Genomic DNA, 15,773 nt, shown 5'->3' with positions numbered 1-15,773 from the left:
CAGTTTACATCTTGAGCTCATTTTGCAGAGCAGTAGCTGTGGAACTTGTCTTAAATTTCTGGTTCTAGTAGATCAAGTCAACACTCCTCCTGTTTTCTACTGAAGACTTCCAGTGCTGGCTATTTCCTACCCTCCCTCGCTTTTTTAGCCAGAAAGATTACCCTTCTTTTAGCTTCCAGTCCACAGCAGGGTGAGTCATGGTCCTAAGCCCTGCGTTTACAGAAGAACCCTAACCACCCTTCTCCTGCACAACTCTGCTGCTTCTCCAGAGGCCCTGCCGCCAGCCCTGGTGATGGCGTTGCTTTTTGGCTTCCTTTGCCCCAGGAGAACTCACAAAAGGCTTCTTAGAAGAGTCCTTGGGCTGGTGGTTGCTTCTGACCACAGTGGTCGGTAGGACTCCAACGCCAGGGCTCTGCTCTGTCTACAGCTTCTCTTGTACTGGGTTCTCCTTCAATGGCAAATATACATCAAGCTTCTGAAGAGGACTAAAGCGTATCCCCGGCGGTCCAGTGGTTAGGACTCGGTGCTTTCACTGCTGAGGGCCCAGGCTCAATCGCTGGTAGGGAAGCTAAGATCCAATAAGCCACGCGGCGCGGCCAAAATAAATAGGGGTAAGGAGGCCCAGATATATTTTAAACTTAGCCTAAAGTGTCTAATCGTCACAATGACTGTCAGTTTAAGTTTTAATAGCAAGGTTAGTCATAGGTGGTAAACTGTGACTTAACTATATTTAGAATCTCTAGCAGAGAAATACCTGTTTAGCCTGAGTGCTGAGTCACCTGCCGATGCAGGGAACGCGGGTTCGTGCCCCGGTCCGGGAGGATCCCACATGCCGCGGAGCGGCTGGGCCTGTGAGCCGTGGCCACTGAGCCTGCGCGTCCGGAGCCTGTGCTCCGCGAGGGGAGAGGCCACAACAGAGAGAGGCCCGCGTACCGCAAAAACAAACAAACAAACAAAAACTACCTAGTTTAGAATTAGTGCTAAGGCCAGTTGCGTGTAGCAGGTCAGCTGTGGAAGGTTTTTATTTTTAATTGGTATTTGCTAAGAGTTCGTTAAATTCTGAAACTACCAGCAGTGCTCAGGATCTGCTGGAGAGTGGTAGACAGCCCGGAAAAGGAAGCTGGCCAAACACAAGGCTGCATCCAGATGTCACAGGCCAGCTTGGCCTGCCGTTTGGTCCTCCTCTCAGCCTGAATCACGCACAGATGGCCAGGTGGGCCTTAGTCCTGAGAGTGCTTTTTAACAATCACCTGGAGGACTTCCCTGGTGGTGCAGTGGTTAAGAATCCGCCTGCCAATGCAGGGGACATGGGTTCGAGCCCTGGTCAGGGAGGATCCCACATGCCGCAGAGCAACTGGGCCCGTGTACCACAACTGCTGAGCCCACGTTGCCACAACTACTGGAGCCCGTGCTCCACAGCAGGAGAGGCCACCGTGAGAGGCCCGCACACCACAACGAGGAGTGGCCCCCGCTCAGCACAACTAGAGAGAGCCCGCGCACAGCAACGAAGACCCAACGCAGCCAAAAATAAATGAATGAATTTATATTTAAAAAAATCGCCTGGAAACCCACTGCAGTGAAATTACATGCTTTCAGTCTGAAACCAGCCAAGTCTTGGCTTTTCTCTGTAGTCCCAGGGTCCAGCCCTGTAACAGGTTCTAAGGTATCAACGACATGAAAGTTCTGGGGAGCTTGGAAGCTGTACTATGGCAGCGAAGGGGCCACTCCCGAAGCAGGTTCTCTAAACTAGTGTCGAGTACCCAGAAAGCAGCACCACTCACCCCGGGAGGGTGGCTCTTAGTAACCTAGGGCCTGGCTCATTGCCCTGTACCCAGACTGGCCAGGTCTCACTCCAGAGTGCCAGATGTCCCCCAAATCTGAACTGCACACAACACCTACCTTGGGACGGTCATGTGAGCCATGATGTAACTCGGGCAACAGAGTCAACAGGATTATTTATTTCCAGAGCAGAGAAGAAGAGAGTTTCAAAGGTTTGCATGTTTGTTTATAATTACAAGTTTACATTGCTCGAACAGAGCAGCCGCATTGCTATGTTCTAATTCTTAGCCATTAATTCCTACAAAAATAAACCTAAGCTTTTACAGTAACTTAATTGATACAGAACTAAAACCGTTCCGCCTACTTAAAGGGATTTAGTTACCAAGGCGCTTATGCTCACCACGATGCCCTGTCAGAGGGACGCATGCTTCTACTGAAGGTCTGATCCCTTTGCTCATGCAACAAATATATTCCCCACCCTCCCTCCACCCACCAGTAAAACAAAAACACAGAACTATTTACAACTGAGAGGAAATATGTTCTCGGTCAACCGACCTTGCAAAAAAAAAAAAAGACTGGCTCATTTCCAAGTGGATGAGACACCGAACAGTGTTCGGCCAGAGTCCAACGCTGACTGGCCTGGGTCAGGGACTGGCAGGGAGAGGGCAGGAGGGAGAGGGACTCCGCAGAGGAGCTCAGTCCTGGGCGCTCACCCCCAGCCCGGATTCCTATGGAAGCCACACTCCAAGCGACAGCGCCCAGCTCCCTCCCGTTCAGGGCCCCATCCTACACCTCCAGCACCCCCAACCCCGCCCTCTACCTTGAGGTCAGGGTCGTCTGGTTTGCTTCTACAACACGATGGTGGGACACCCCGCTTTCCATGCCCTAGGCCCCCCCATGCCCCCGTGCTGGCCACGCCTGGCTCCTAGGCCCCGCCTGTGGCAGTGGGTGTCAGGCCAGCAGCACCAGCGGCCAGTTGGATTACAGAGATGCACTTGGCTGCCGCATTTGCCAAATGGGATTTGGTTCCACGTTAAAAATCAAAGCTGTCCAAAAAAGGTCACAAAGTGAGGATCACACTTTCGCTCTAGAAACCTTTCTGCAAAATACCAAAACCTTAGCGTCAGGCTGTGCACAACTAAAAACGAAAAGTAGGCCAAGATACCTCAAAGAGGTTTCCCACATACACGTCCCCCCAAAAAAGTGGTTCTAACTCAGACCACGTCCAAGTTCAGTTCAGTCCAAAACATAAGCAGTAGCATGGGAATTTTCCAAACTCAGTAAACAAAGTGACCCACGTCTCCCGCAGTAAGTGCAGCGTTTTCCAACATCCTCGTAGACACAGTCTGGCGTCTGTGCCGCTTCAGCAAGAGCCTGCGAGGAGGAGACACAACATCTAGTGAGCACATCCAGGCAGCTCCCCAGCCCAAGCCCAGCACCGTGAATGAAGAACAGGGACTGCTGAACCTCCCTCCCACCCCAAGTCAGGCTGGGGCTTCCCAGACCTTCCCATCACAACCCGAGGTCATCGTTTTTGTTCACACCGGGGTGGGGGGCAGGCAGCTCCAGGTCCCACCCGAAGCCCACTCACACCCAGACCCTAAGGGGCACACACGTCACCCTCGACCTAGTTAAAAATGCAGACTCAAGGTCAGTGCAAGGCCAGGCTGGAGCTGAGGCCTGGCTTGTAACCATCGCTCCTTCCTGACCACACCGGAGTGGGGAGCACCCAGCCCTCCTGCACCTGGACCCTCACTTTGACAACCCCGGGGCCTGGGTCCCACCGTCCCCAAGAGCCCCCTGGGGGATTCACTCAGAGGGTCGGGGCCTCAGTTTGGCCTCGATACCAACGCTCACCGGCTCCTACCTGGGCAGCCCCGTCCGGATGCCCTCCCACTAAAGGACCCCACAGCTCCCCTCACTCACCTTCAGCTGCCTCCTTACACCCTGCCAGTCCCAGCTCTGTGGGAAGTCGGGTTACGACGGGTTGCACCGTTGCCCCTGCCCCCTCGAAATCCACCCCGGAAACTACGGCCACGAAGAAACCTTCCCGACACCCCGAAGGTCTCCGTGTTGAGCTTCCTCTCTTCAGCCCACGTCGTCCGCCTGGAACTGAACGAAGACAAGCAGCATGAGACCGACTACAGCGGGCACCTCCTCACAGCGTTCCGAGGCAGGCCCCAGCCTCACACAGCCTGGGGAGGGAGAAAGGACCGATAGACAGATGGTGACTCGTCACTGGAGCCACTGGGGGGGCAATCCCATCAGGACACTGGAGCCTGAGACTCAACATTGCAGGGGCTCCCAGCCCAATTTCCAACCAGGCCTGTCTCCCACTGGACGGGGCTGCTCAGTATAAACCTCTCACACCTGCGTCACCTAAGGCCAGCACGCAACAGCAGCGTGCCATGAAGGAAGCCCTCCCTGCTTGCTAGGCCCAGGGCCCGTGCAGGCTCCGAGACCTGGAGCAGATCACGGACCCCTCCAGACGAGTCTCCAGAGATGAGGGGACTGGGCTAAACAGAGCAGGGTCCCCAAGGCTATGACACGTACGCTTTGGGGGAGGTGCGGACGCAGCACCAACGCCGCCAACACTCGTTTCTGCACCTCCAGCAAGGACCCCCCGGTGTCCAACTGTGTGCCACAAGGCTGCTTATAGGCAGCTCACACGCAACACACCCAGCCCGACCCCCTGCTCTGCTGCCCCCCCCACCCTCCTCACTCCAAGCAGCAGCAACCGCAGCCTTCAGCCATCCAGGCTCCCCTCACGGCCCATCAGCAAACCTTCAGGGCATGGCAGAGGCCAAGCCTCCCTCCCCTCCTCCAGCACTGCCCACTACCCCAAAGCCTCTGACGTGACCACTCAGCTTCCATGCCTGCCCCACCTCTGCCCACTCTCCACAAAGCAGCAGTGAAACCTCAGACAGCACTGCTCTCCCCAAGCCACCGTCCCATCTTCATCGCTCCTCCCTGACCCCCCCCAGGCTCCGCTCCAGCCACGCAGCAGCTGCACGTGCCCGCCTCCGCCTTGCCTCCGCTTCACACCCTGTCCTGCGTTCACCCTCCCACCGGCTCCCGAACCCCACTCCCCTCACACCCAACACACGCCCCAACCTCTCCCGCCTCACTGCTAGATGTTATCTCGTGCGCCTGTTTTTTTGTTATCTCTTTCCCCTGCCAAAACCTAAGAGGGGTGGTGGGGGGAATGGGGACCTCCCAGCTTGCTTTCTGCTGTTCCCCCAGTGCCCGCAGTGTGTCTGCTACTCCATTTGTGAACGAGAGGATCTGAGTTTCCACACCACGCCCCTTCTGTAGACTTCGTTTACTGTCTAGCTGGCTCTCAGGCAACATCTGAGCACCAGCTGTTGGGTGCTAAACGCAAAGCGTATGACAGGGTCCCCGGCCTCGAGCCGTCAGGTGGTGAAAGAGCACTGCGGGCACCCCTGCCAGCTGCCTCAGGCAGCAAGGGCCTCAGGCCACCAGGGTCAGACCAAGAAGCAGGCCCAGGCGAGGTGGTACAGAACGGGAACATCGACGCGGTAGGGAGGGTAGTCCAGCCCAACCTTGATGAGAAAGAGGCAGCTGAGCAAAGAGGGGCCGGGACCTGGGTCAGATCCCTCAGGTGCCTGTGACTGCCAGGGCTTCCCACACCACCACCTACCGCTGGCACCGCTGGGCCTGACGTACCCATTACAGTAAAACTGTGAGCCTAAGAGATTTGCCTTGAACCTAAGATCTGGGTTTGGTCTCCAAGAGAGCGTGCCCCAGTCTCAGAGTTTGGGGACAGAGTGTCTTCCCGCCAGCTCCCCCAGGCCTTGCCCGGCCCCACAGCCCCCTGACCTGGTCTTGAGTTCAGAGGAAATGTTGTCAAAGAAGGACTTGGATTTGTCATAGTAGCAGTTGGGCCCCAGGTGGTCCTCCTCAGCAGGCGCCTCGTCACTCTGGGTCACCACCGCCAGGTCCTTCTCCTCCCCTTTCTCAGCTTTGTCGTCTACACAGAGAAGCAGAGCACTGAGAGGCCAAGGAGCAAAGCACCTTCCACCAGGACAGGTCCTCGCGGGGCCGCTCAAGGGTTGTGCTCAGGCCTCAGGGAAGCGGCCGGGAGTGCCCTGCACTACGCGGAAAGCTCTGCTGGCTGCTGGCCTCGTCCACCCCTGGGCCCTGCAACCCGCTCTCATCCCCCGAGCACGGGCCTCCCTCCGACTCCTCTCCTTCCTGGGAACTCCTCAGACAGCACGGCTTCCCCGCCGACCACCATCCCAGCTGCCCCCCGCCCCTGCCAGGCTCTCCTTGACCTGCGCCGTGGACACTCCTAGGGTGGGGCAAATTTTCAAACCTTTAAAATTCAGTTTCTTCTTAAATTCTTTGTCCAGCTCCTCTCGGTTGAACTGGGCATTTGCACTCTCAAAGTCAAAGTCGCCTTCAAACTTGATTGTGTTTTCCTTGACGGTAGTTGGACGGCTTTGCCCTCTGGAGCGATTCCTTGTTCGTCTGTTCCCTGTGAGAAGGAAAGGACAGCCCTGGCTGGTAAGCCACTAACTCAACATTACTCGGTGTGAGACAGCAGACAAGGCGGGGACAGAGCACACTGAAGCTGCCGCTGAGCCCAGCACCCTGAAACCGTCACCCACGGAGAAGCAGGCAGGAGCGGTAAGCGGAGTGCGACTGGGTGGTTCTCGGCTCCCCAGAACTCAAGTGGCAACAGCCGTTACCTGATCGCCTCCTCTGAGGTCTTCTGTTCTCGTCATTCACCTGCCCTTGAGTCTGCCCAGCTGCCGGCTGAGCTACATCTAAGGCGCAAAAAGGAAGAGTAAGGCAAAGCGCCTGCGAAAGCAGAGCCCGGGGACAGGAGCAGAGCCTGGCGACGGGAGCAGGGCGGCGCCACCGGGGACTGCGCAAGAGCCGGCCCTGCAAAAGCCTACAGGGTGGGGGTGTCTAATTAAAGGATAAAAAAAGAACCCCAGGAAGCGCTATGCCACTGAGAACACGAACAAACTCCAGGGGAGTGTGTATTTAAGTACCGCTGGCAGCCTTGCTGCTTGGCGGGGCTGGGCGCCCGTTGAGCTGCATCCCCGCGGTGCCCTTGCCAGGTAACAGCTTTTTGGTGTTCAGGTTATCAAGAGAACCAGTCTGGACAGCCTGCTCCACCATGGGGCTCTTGCTGACTGAGACAGCCGGAAAGCCAGCTCCTGAGTTGAGGAGGAGGAGAGGTTAATAACAGAGACAAGGAGAAGGCCACACCCCCTCGCCTCCCCCCGCCCCCACTCCTTGTCCAGCTGGCTGTGCAGCAGGAGGAAGGCAACCGCCTGGAGAGGTTTTACAGAACCCAGGCAAAGCCCCCACCCCGCACCATCCCCTCTGCGTCTAGCCCAGGCAGCAAAAAAGCCAGCAGGCTCCCCCAGTTAGGGCATCCGGAGGAGGGAAAAACACCCCAGCACAATAAGCACCTCTCAAGCGGCTTAGAAAAAGCTTCCCCCAAACCACACAAGCTCTAACCCCAAGGGGGCTCGACAGTCCCGAGATGCCGGTGAATTCACAGTCTGAGAATGTGTTTCGCTCTGGGCCATGCTGGACAAGAACCATCCCAGTCTGGCATCTTCCACAAAATGCAGTGCTCAGCCTTTGAAGTTAAAATTCTAGAACACTGTTGTTTTTGCTTAAGAAACAACAAAACCAAAAAGGATGAAGTGATGAGAGCTGACTACAGAGAAATAACAGCCTGCATTCCTCCGGGTGAAGGCTCATCGTAAGAAACGAAGGGTTCCCAGGCTGCCCTTGGAGACGGCGCTGCACTGAGTCTGTTCCCACTACACGGCATCACCAAGCCTGAGTGCAGGAGTGCTCAGAACCCGGCCTCAGTGGAGGTCCCCCTCACGAGACGGGCCTCTGCCGCAAGAGGACAGAGAAGGGTGTGCCACACACATCAGGCCATCTCCTCCCTTCCCTCTCCCACGTTCCGGTGGGCACTGTTTAAATGGGACAACTGAGGACTGGGTGGAGGTGCACAGACTTTTGAGACAGAAAAAAATGAGCCCTAACCACGGAGTAACTATTATCGGAGGGGCAGCCCAACACAGTGAAGACTGGACAGTCTACCTTTGTTTTTAAACATAGAGCAGAAACTACTGTCAGAAATTACTCTGAGAAATTCCTCACAACCGGATCAAAAGTACTCAAAGGGCAGGCCCTACATACTGATACTTTTTTTTTTCTTTGTTGGCCGTGCGGCATGCGGGATCCTGGTTCTCCCCGACCAGGGATCGAACCCGTGCCCCCTGCAGTGGAAGCATGGATTCTTAACCACTGGACCGCCAGGGAAGCCCCCTTACTGGTACTTTTAAGTGTCCTCTGCGATGGGCATTCATTGACCTAGACCACTTTCTCTGACCTAGCGCCTCACTCAGCACGGCCCTTCCTGAGCAAGACAGCAGCTTCCTGCTCACGCTGTAACTGGATGGGGCAAGGATCTTGGGCTCATTTGCTTTTCATAAAAAAAGATCAGTCAAACTATCTTGCCCTAAGAGCAGTTTTATGTAAATGACCCTAAGGACAATGAACTATCTTGTGCAATTTTTAAGTGGGGAAAAAAACATCACTACCGCTGTACTCAGATCCACTGGCATCCATGCAGGAAAGCAACGCATGCAAAGTAACAGACTGACAGTAGTTGTGTGCCACAATGAAAGCCCCAGGCATCATCTTGGACAGAGTCTCTGCAAAGGTGAGGGCGGCGCACACGGTGCTCTCACGTCAGACCTCCGGGGAAGGAGAAGGCCCAGAAAGGGCAAAAAACCGCCCACAGGTGCGGCACCCGGCAGACAGGTGGGACAAACCAGTGTTACCAAGCCAGTCATCAGGCCCACTGCTCACCCGGTCAACAACTCAGGCTAGCCACCCAATTTTAATGGTGCTTCATTTTACAAAGACACCCGAGGCCCCCGATGCTAAACGCCCTGGATGGGTGAGGAACGTGCCACACGGATCCCAGAGCAGCATGCCTGTTACATGGGGGTCGCCTTGCAGTCTTACCCAGCAACCTACACTGCATTTAGGACCAGCAGAAACCCCAGGAAGCGGCCTTCTGTGCAGAGGGACGTCTCCCATACGTGGCAATCACAGTACAGGTCAAAACAGACCCTGGACCCAGGAGAGCGAACAAAGTGTACTGCTGGTTCTTTCTAATACCCTCTTTAAAACTGTGAGAGTTAATAAGTCAGGATTACGTGCAGAAACACACAGAGGCAGTTTAACTGATCCACGGGCTTGGCAAAGTATCTGCTACAGCTACTGTCATTCTGGTCTACTGGTTTACCCCCTCGCTCAGGATGGCTCGCAAGACAGCATGCAGTTCTGCAAAACTGCTGTTACCCTTGGAAGTGAGCTGATGTGACTCTGAGGACATGTCAAGCTCTGAAACGGGCTGTGGAGATGGAGAAGAACTAGGGCTGGAAGCCGCGGCTGAGGCTGGAGGGCTTACCAACTTTTCTAAAAGAAGATAAAGGAGAAAAGAGCAAAAAAAAAAAAAAAAATAAAAGGCACACAAATAAGTAATGAGAAACTCGTCTTGTGTATAGCAGGCTTGGAAAGAGCCCAGCCATCTCTCATAGGACACTTTGCTCACACACGCCTAATCTAGAAACGGGGAGCCAAGCTGAGAAGGGCTCCTGCACCCCAGGAGCAGCAGTCAAGACAACAGGCTCTTCTATTAGAAGCATGTGACTCTTACGAGTGAAGGGGGTGATGCCTGCGACTCTGTGGTTTGAATGTGCCGCAAACCTATGGGCAGGGTGACTCTCACTCCATGCGTGTAGAAGCGAACCTTACTCAACCTTAGGGGAGACTTCATTTTTGAGCAAAGCACTGACACGAGAATGGAAAAGGATAGGATAGGTGGGCGTTGCATTTAACTTTTATATTTATAGGCTGACAAATGTGCAAATGGTTAGAACTCATCTGTAATTACACACATCGGTTATTTCTTCTTTGAACCAGACATACCACAACTTCCACCCAGACACAGGCTGACACTTTAAATGAATTTTGATTCGATTCATCTGTTCCAAAACTCACCCTGCTGCCTCTTCCACTCAACTGAGGAGTTCCTAAGCGTTCTAACTAGTTGAAGGGCCACTGAAGAAGGTGCTCAGTATGCACTGCCAGCTGAACGTGGCACGAACACAGCGTCCCCACCACCAGGGTCTGGCCCCGCTCCTGGATGTCACGGCACAGGCACTTGACCAGGTAGAAAAAGGTTACTCACCTAAACCCAAGGAAGCGGCATACTGCTGGCTGAGCAGGGAGCTGGCGGCCAGCTGGTTGTAGGGCGGCATCCCTCGGAAGGGGCTGTAAGGCACGTGTGGCTGGAAGGAGGAGGCCGAGCCCGAGCCCAGGGAAGACTGAGCAATGAGACACACAGGTGAGAGCAGCTCCAGGCCCTCCTGTCACCCTGCCTGGCGAGCACCGTGCAGACCGGGAAAGGCAGCCTGATTCGTCAGCCTGCTCCTGGAGGCTGAGGCGGCACTGAGGGGCGTGTGAGCCCCCAGGGTGGCCTAAGGGGCTCAGAGCTGCCTTTTCCACGTTCACCCCCAGCTTCACCTGCCAGGTAATTCTAACACGACCTTCTCCTAACTCCGTGAACCCCTCTAGTGGCCCCACTGCCGGTCATCAGGGAGTCCAGGCTCTGCCAGGGACGAGGATGGCGTCCTCACCTGGGCCCTGGCCCCAACACGCCGGGGCACAGCTGTGTAGCCGGGGAACTACCTCCACGCGGCGTCCTCTCTCCAGCTCCCCATGCTCCCGGGAGGCCCCTTCGTCCCTCAAGGCCTGGCTCGAGCACTTCCCTCTTCTGGAGTTCCCAAGAGCGCTCACCTCAAACCTTTCAGAAGTCTGGCCCAGAGCTTCTCCACGTGCCCACACAGCCCAGCGTGCAAGCCCCACCCCGCAGGGAGCACGCTCTGTCCCGGCCCCTCCTGCAGCGTGAGCCCCGCAGGAGTCGGTGAAAGTCGAGGTTTACAAGCCAAGAAGATATGAGCCTGGACTCCCTAGTAATCCTGGGCAGAACACGTCATAACACAGCAGGCAGGCACACGGCGTGACACCTGCGAATTCAGCATCCCACAACGCTGACTTTATCATCGGGGCAGTGTTGAGAGAGCGAGCCCTGCTGTCCCAAGTCCCTACTAGCATCTCTCTCACTCCCGGCATGCACCGGGGCTTCAGGCTTACCCACCCGAGACAAAGGACAAACGCCGGGTGCCGGCAAGACTAAGAGCACTGCCCCCTGCACCGCCCAACACGCTGGGCCGGCCTCACTCTACAGCACACCCTGTGCATGCCGCAGATGAAGCCTCCCACAGAACGCCAAGAGCCAGACACAGTTAAACTGCTTTTCATGAAGAGGCTGTTCCTCGAGTTGAGCGCTCTGGCCAGATGACACCCAGCTCCATCTGGAAGCCGGCGCCTCTTAGAGACAGCGCCCACGGCAGACACGGGGCAGCGCACTTACTTGAACAATAGCGGGGTCCTGAGGGAGCGCGTGCTGGGCTTTCGGAGGTTCGCACACGGTAATGTCTTTGATGTCACTTCCCCGGAAGATGATGTACTCATAAACTTCCTCTCTAGGGGGGGCAGGCCTATCTGTGGGACGGTCTTCGGTACCGAAGGACCTCACTCAGGGGTTGAGAAAGAGAAGGGTTACGTTGTCATCCTCGACCAAGTGCATTCAATCAGCCCTCCCGCAGGGGCCGTCCACAGCACGCAGCTTCCACGCCTCAACTGCTCCACCCCTGATTATCAACGGACAATACCTAGAAGACCCCAGCTGGCAACGCTCCAAAAAGTTCTAGGTCGCAAAGATGACCACGAACGATTCAGAGCTTGACAGTCTCCCTTCCAAACACGGAAGGCCAGCGCTCCCACAAACGACGCCTGCTTTGCAAATCCCCCCCGCCCCCCCATTCACATCTGACTTTGCAGATTAAACAGCCCCAAAGCTGCTTTTTGATTGAAGCCTCGCAACACACCACCCCTGGCGAGTCTGTTTTCTTCTGAGAAAAGCCAGCAGGTTGAGTGTCATCCCCACCCTTCTGCCCACGACGAGCCTGGGAGGAGCTGGTAGAGAAACAATGGGAGAAAGCGGCCCAGAACGTGGACCCACCCCACGAGCGTCCGTCTCCGGAGGGGTTTCCTAGGGGATTAACCCCTACCGGCAGGGTTCAAGGAGCCCCAGCGAGTGCCTCCTTCTCAGGTCTCTGAGGCAGAGCTGGGCTTGAAGCGCCTCTGTCTAATCCTAGCACAACTCCCGCTGAGGACCAGGGACTACGCTGGGCCTCAGTTTTTCCAACGGGGGTCTCAGGCCAAATGTAGCCAAAAGCCAAGAGTACAAGTGACCACAAAATCTTACAGTACTAAACTATGTCCTGGAGCAACACATCTATCGGAAAACTTAAATACTAGGCTTTCAAAGGAGCTACTCCCAGAGCTGGGAACTGACTGCGACCTGGATGGAGGAGGCTCCCTCCAACACAGGAGCACGTAGCTGCGCCTCGACCCTTAGAGGCCCAGCCCAGTGTCTCCAGCCTAACAAGACCAACCAAACAAACAGGGTTTCTGCAGACCTGGCTGCACTCAGCACTTCCAAGAGGCAGGGGAAGGACACTAGTCATCGTCCCTGGAGGACGAAGACAAAGAAACTTTGGGCCCACCTCCTGCCTCAACACGCTCAGAAAAGGCTCTGGACTCCGGCAAAGCCACAGTACAGCCATCTTTCTCTAGGTCTCCCAGGGACTTCAGTGTGGTTACCAGCGCCCGCAGGGAGGAGTCTGTCACAAAAGGGTAAACCCACAGACTAAAACGTCTGAATTAGAGTAGGAAGACGCTTTAAACGGGAGCATGGAGCCGCCAACCGATGCTCCTATCCCGACAGGAGAATCCATTAAAACGTGGTTATTTGTTCAGGCTCAAGGCCCCAGCTGCTTAATAGGTTCCAGAAGGGCTTGCAGAAGTCGCGTTTTCTCGTTCTCCAGCCTTCTGGGGAGGCCCCGAGGAGACTCCGGGCCCCTAGCCCCACCCCTCCCCCACAGGGACCGGGTTCTCGGCGCCAGCCGCCCCCTCCGCCCTCGGGCAGCTGGGGAGGAAACAGCCTAGCAACGCCGACCCCCCACCTGCAGAGGTGGGCTACGCCGCACTGGGGGGGGGGGGGCGGCACCGCGGGAGCTAGACCCGCCCCCACCTCCCCACCGCAACCCCGGGCAGGGCGGGCTGGCCGCGCACAATTACGCTGCCGCCGCGGCCCGGGGAGCCCATTGTGCAAGCCGAGCCCCGGAGGACAGGGGCGGGAGCGGCGCGGAGGCCCAGGGCGCCCCGGTGGGCGCAGGCAGGATGTGGGGGTCGCCCCGGGGGGTGAGGCGGGATTGCGGAGGGGCGCCCGGAGGGGGGGGTAGGGCGGAGGAGGCGCGGGCCCGGCTGTTGGCGGGGGCGGGGCGGTTGGGGCGGCCGCGGGGCGCTACCTTTGGCGAGCGCCACCGTGGAGTTGTCCGTGTCGATGGTGTAGAGAATGCCCTCGTAGCGGATCTGCGCCTTGGAGATGAGGCTGATCTTGCTGCCCAAGTACGGGGTGCCCGAGGAGCCGCTCATGGCGGCGGCCGCCCGGCCGGGCCTGGCCCGCTCGCCTCCGCGCGGTCGCCTCGCCGCCCGCTCCTCCGCCTCTGCGCCGCCTCACCGCCGCCCGAGGGCCTGCGCGGGGACCAGAGAGCGAGGAACGGCGCGCGGCCGGGGGGCTCTGAGGGGAACGCGGGGGAGGAGGGGTCGCAGCAGCCACATCCGGGTCCTGCGCCGCCACGCCCCGCCCCCGCACGCTCACCGCCCATTGGCTCGCCTCGCCGGCCTCCCTTTAAATATGGCCGCGCTGTCGGCCTGGGGGCGGCCCCGCGCTCCGCGCCTGCGTAGCAAGCGTCGCCTGACCCGGCGGGCTTTCCCCTGCTCTCCGCCCCACTTCTCGGCTGGCTCCCGGCGGGCCCCGCGCGGGGTGGGAACACGAGACCCGGCGGGCGGGCCTGGAGGAGGGGTGGGAATCGACCGGGGCGGAGCGCGCGTCCGCGGGAGGGGCGGGGGAGCACGTGTGAGGGAGGGGGCGGGGCGCCAAAGCTCCGCCCGCCGCGTGTACCGCCCTTCTCAGGACCCGGGTGCGGGGAACCTGTGGATCGTGTTTCCCGGTTTCAGTTTCCGCTGAACTGCAGCGTACCGGACGCTTTCCCCCCTCCTGGGCCGGAAGGCTGGGATGCGCCCCACTGTCACTTTCCCCAGGGGCAAAGGCTGGGGGTCCCTTCCCCGGAGAGTGACGGGGGCCGGGGTCACTGCCCGTGGGGTGAAGGTGTGGGGCCGGCAGGTCTCTTCCCCGGGGTAGAAGACAGGGGGCCGGGCCGGGGTTATTGCCCGCGGAGTGAAGACGGAGGGTGAGGGGTGGTCTCTTCCCCGGGGGCGAAGGCGGGGGACCAGGGTCACTGCCCAGGAGGTGAAGGTGGGGGCCGCGCTCCGCGCGTGGGGCGCAGTAGTAACTGCGGGTAACGAGCGCTTCCGGCGCGTCAGCCGCTAAATATAAGGTGCTGAGCGCATCTTCTCTTTTAATCCCGCCCCTCCCCCCAAACCTGCGGTGGCGTTCCGCGTCCCTTAAAATAAATCCCAGCCGGCCACCAGGGCCTCCGAGACCCGCCTGACCTGGCCTGCTTGCCGCTTTGCCCGGCTCCGGCTCTGAGGCCTCGCTGTGAAGTGGAGAAACAGGCCGCCCCCTCCTGTTCGCCAGACCCCCTTCTTGCCTGCACAGCCCTTTGCTCGATTGGTGATTATGTCTGCGCTTGCTTTCTGCCCGTCTCTCCCTCTTGACCTCAGATCAGCGACTAATATTATGTCCTGAAAAAAACTTGGTGAGTGGTGACCAGCATTTTATAGAAATGAAACAGAATGAGATAGAGAGCATCTCACAGTGAGAGTGCACTTGCTCTGTGAAGCATTTATTTTACTTACACGTATTTAAGTGGGTACTTGATCAAGATGTGAAGTGTATTTCTTACAATAAGTGCCAAACGAAAAATGAAAGCCGCTGCAGAGAACACCTTACGGCAACCCGCACATAGGCTCTGACTCCCCATTTTACAGAGGAAACTGAGACCCAGCACAGGACAGTTGCCCCGCCTGCCCTTTGTGAATCCCCCCATTCCACCAGCGCCCGGCAACAGTAAGAGAACAGTATTGGGTTGGAGAAAAGGGAGCACAGAAGGAGCAGAAGAGAAGATGGAAAAGTCTTCTAAATAGATCTGCCAAGATTTACCAGTGCATCTCTGCTCCTGGAGAATTGCGCTGGTGAGGAGAGGGTGGACAGCGCGGCCCCCGGGTTAGCCCAACTCCAGTAAGAGAGGTCTCCAGGCATCGGGGCGGCCTGCCCTTGGACAGGAGACAGGACAGCACAACACAGTCTTCCCCAGGGTGCACCTGTGTGGCGTTGGTGCAACCCCAGGTCTCCTGACCACCTCAGCGACCATCTGGCCTGGTGGTCCCCCTGCACAGCAGAGGTCTTCCTGCCCCCCACTTCCCCCAGGTCCAGAACACGACTTGCCTAAGGTCACAGGTTCTGTGCCTCGGAACTCTCTCCACAATCTTCTGTGTGTACTGGAGGTGGGGATGCATTCCTCCCCAGTTGGAGCCGATTCTACCTTGGAAGGGGGAGCTGGATCCTGAGCTCCAGGATCAGGGCAGGGGGCAGTTCCTGGAGACCTCTGAGAGTCCACCGGGCCCCCGGGTGTACAGCTGGGTGGTTCCCTGAGGACATCGGTCACTGCAAATGCCCGGGCAGGGCAGAGGCTAAAAATATATGTGGCGCACAGGTCCAGGAAGCCTGGCCCTGCCACTCATTCCTTGGTGTCCTGCCCAAAGTGGAGGGCACTTGTGAAAGGTCTGAGAGGGGGAGCAGTTGTACGGAGCCTCAACTTGGCCCGGGAGTA

The 15,773-nt window shown here is 57.6% G+C and overlaps 1 protein-coding gene across 4 annotated transcripts; it reads right to left on the bottom strand.

Annotated features, from left to right (window-relative positions):
* Positions 1–1,937: 1,937 nt before the first annotated feature.
* Positions 1,938–13,626, bottom strand: LSM14B (LSM family member 14B). Of its 4 annotated transcripts, XM_033839045.2 has the most exons (10): positions 13,287–13,625; positions 11,285–11,448; positions 10,040–10,175; positions 9,148–9,264; positions 6,801–6,968; positions 6,492–6,569; positions 6,116–6,277; positions 5,620–5,770; positions 3,706–3,891; positions 1,938–3,153 (listed from the first exon to the last, which is right to left on the bottom strand). In XM_033839045.2, exons 1-9 carry the CDS (start codon positions 13,411–13,413, stop codon positions 3,720–3,722), a joined length of 1,275 nt encoding a protein of 424 aa, XP_033694936.1. In that variant the 5' UTR covers positions 13,414–13,625; the 3' UTR covers positions 1,938–3,153; positions 3,706–3,719. The 4 variants fall into 4 exon arrangements, with proteins under 4 accessions (XP_033694936.1, XP_033694938.1, XP_033694937.1 ...); XM_033839047.2 differs by lacking the exon at positions 9,148–9,264 and having other exon boundaries at positions 13,287–13,626; XM_033839046.2 differs by lacking the exon at positions 6,492–6,569.
* Between the last annotated feature and the right edge of the window lie 2,147 nt (positions 13,627–15,773).

Source organism: Tursiops truncatus, chromosome 15 (genome assembly GCF_011762595.2).
Source record: "Tursiops truncatus isolate mTurTru1 chromosome 15, mTurTru1.mat.Y, whole genome shotgun sequence".
Classification (NCBI taxonomy): Eukaryota; Metazoa; Chordata; class Mammalia; order Artiodactyla; family Delphinidae; genus Tursiops; species Tursiops truncatus.
This window is presented reverse-complemented; position numbering and strand designations above follow the sequence as displayed.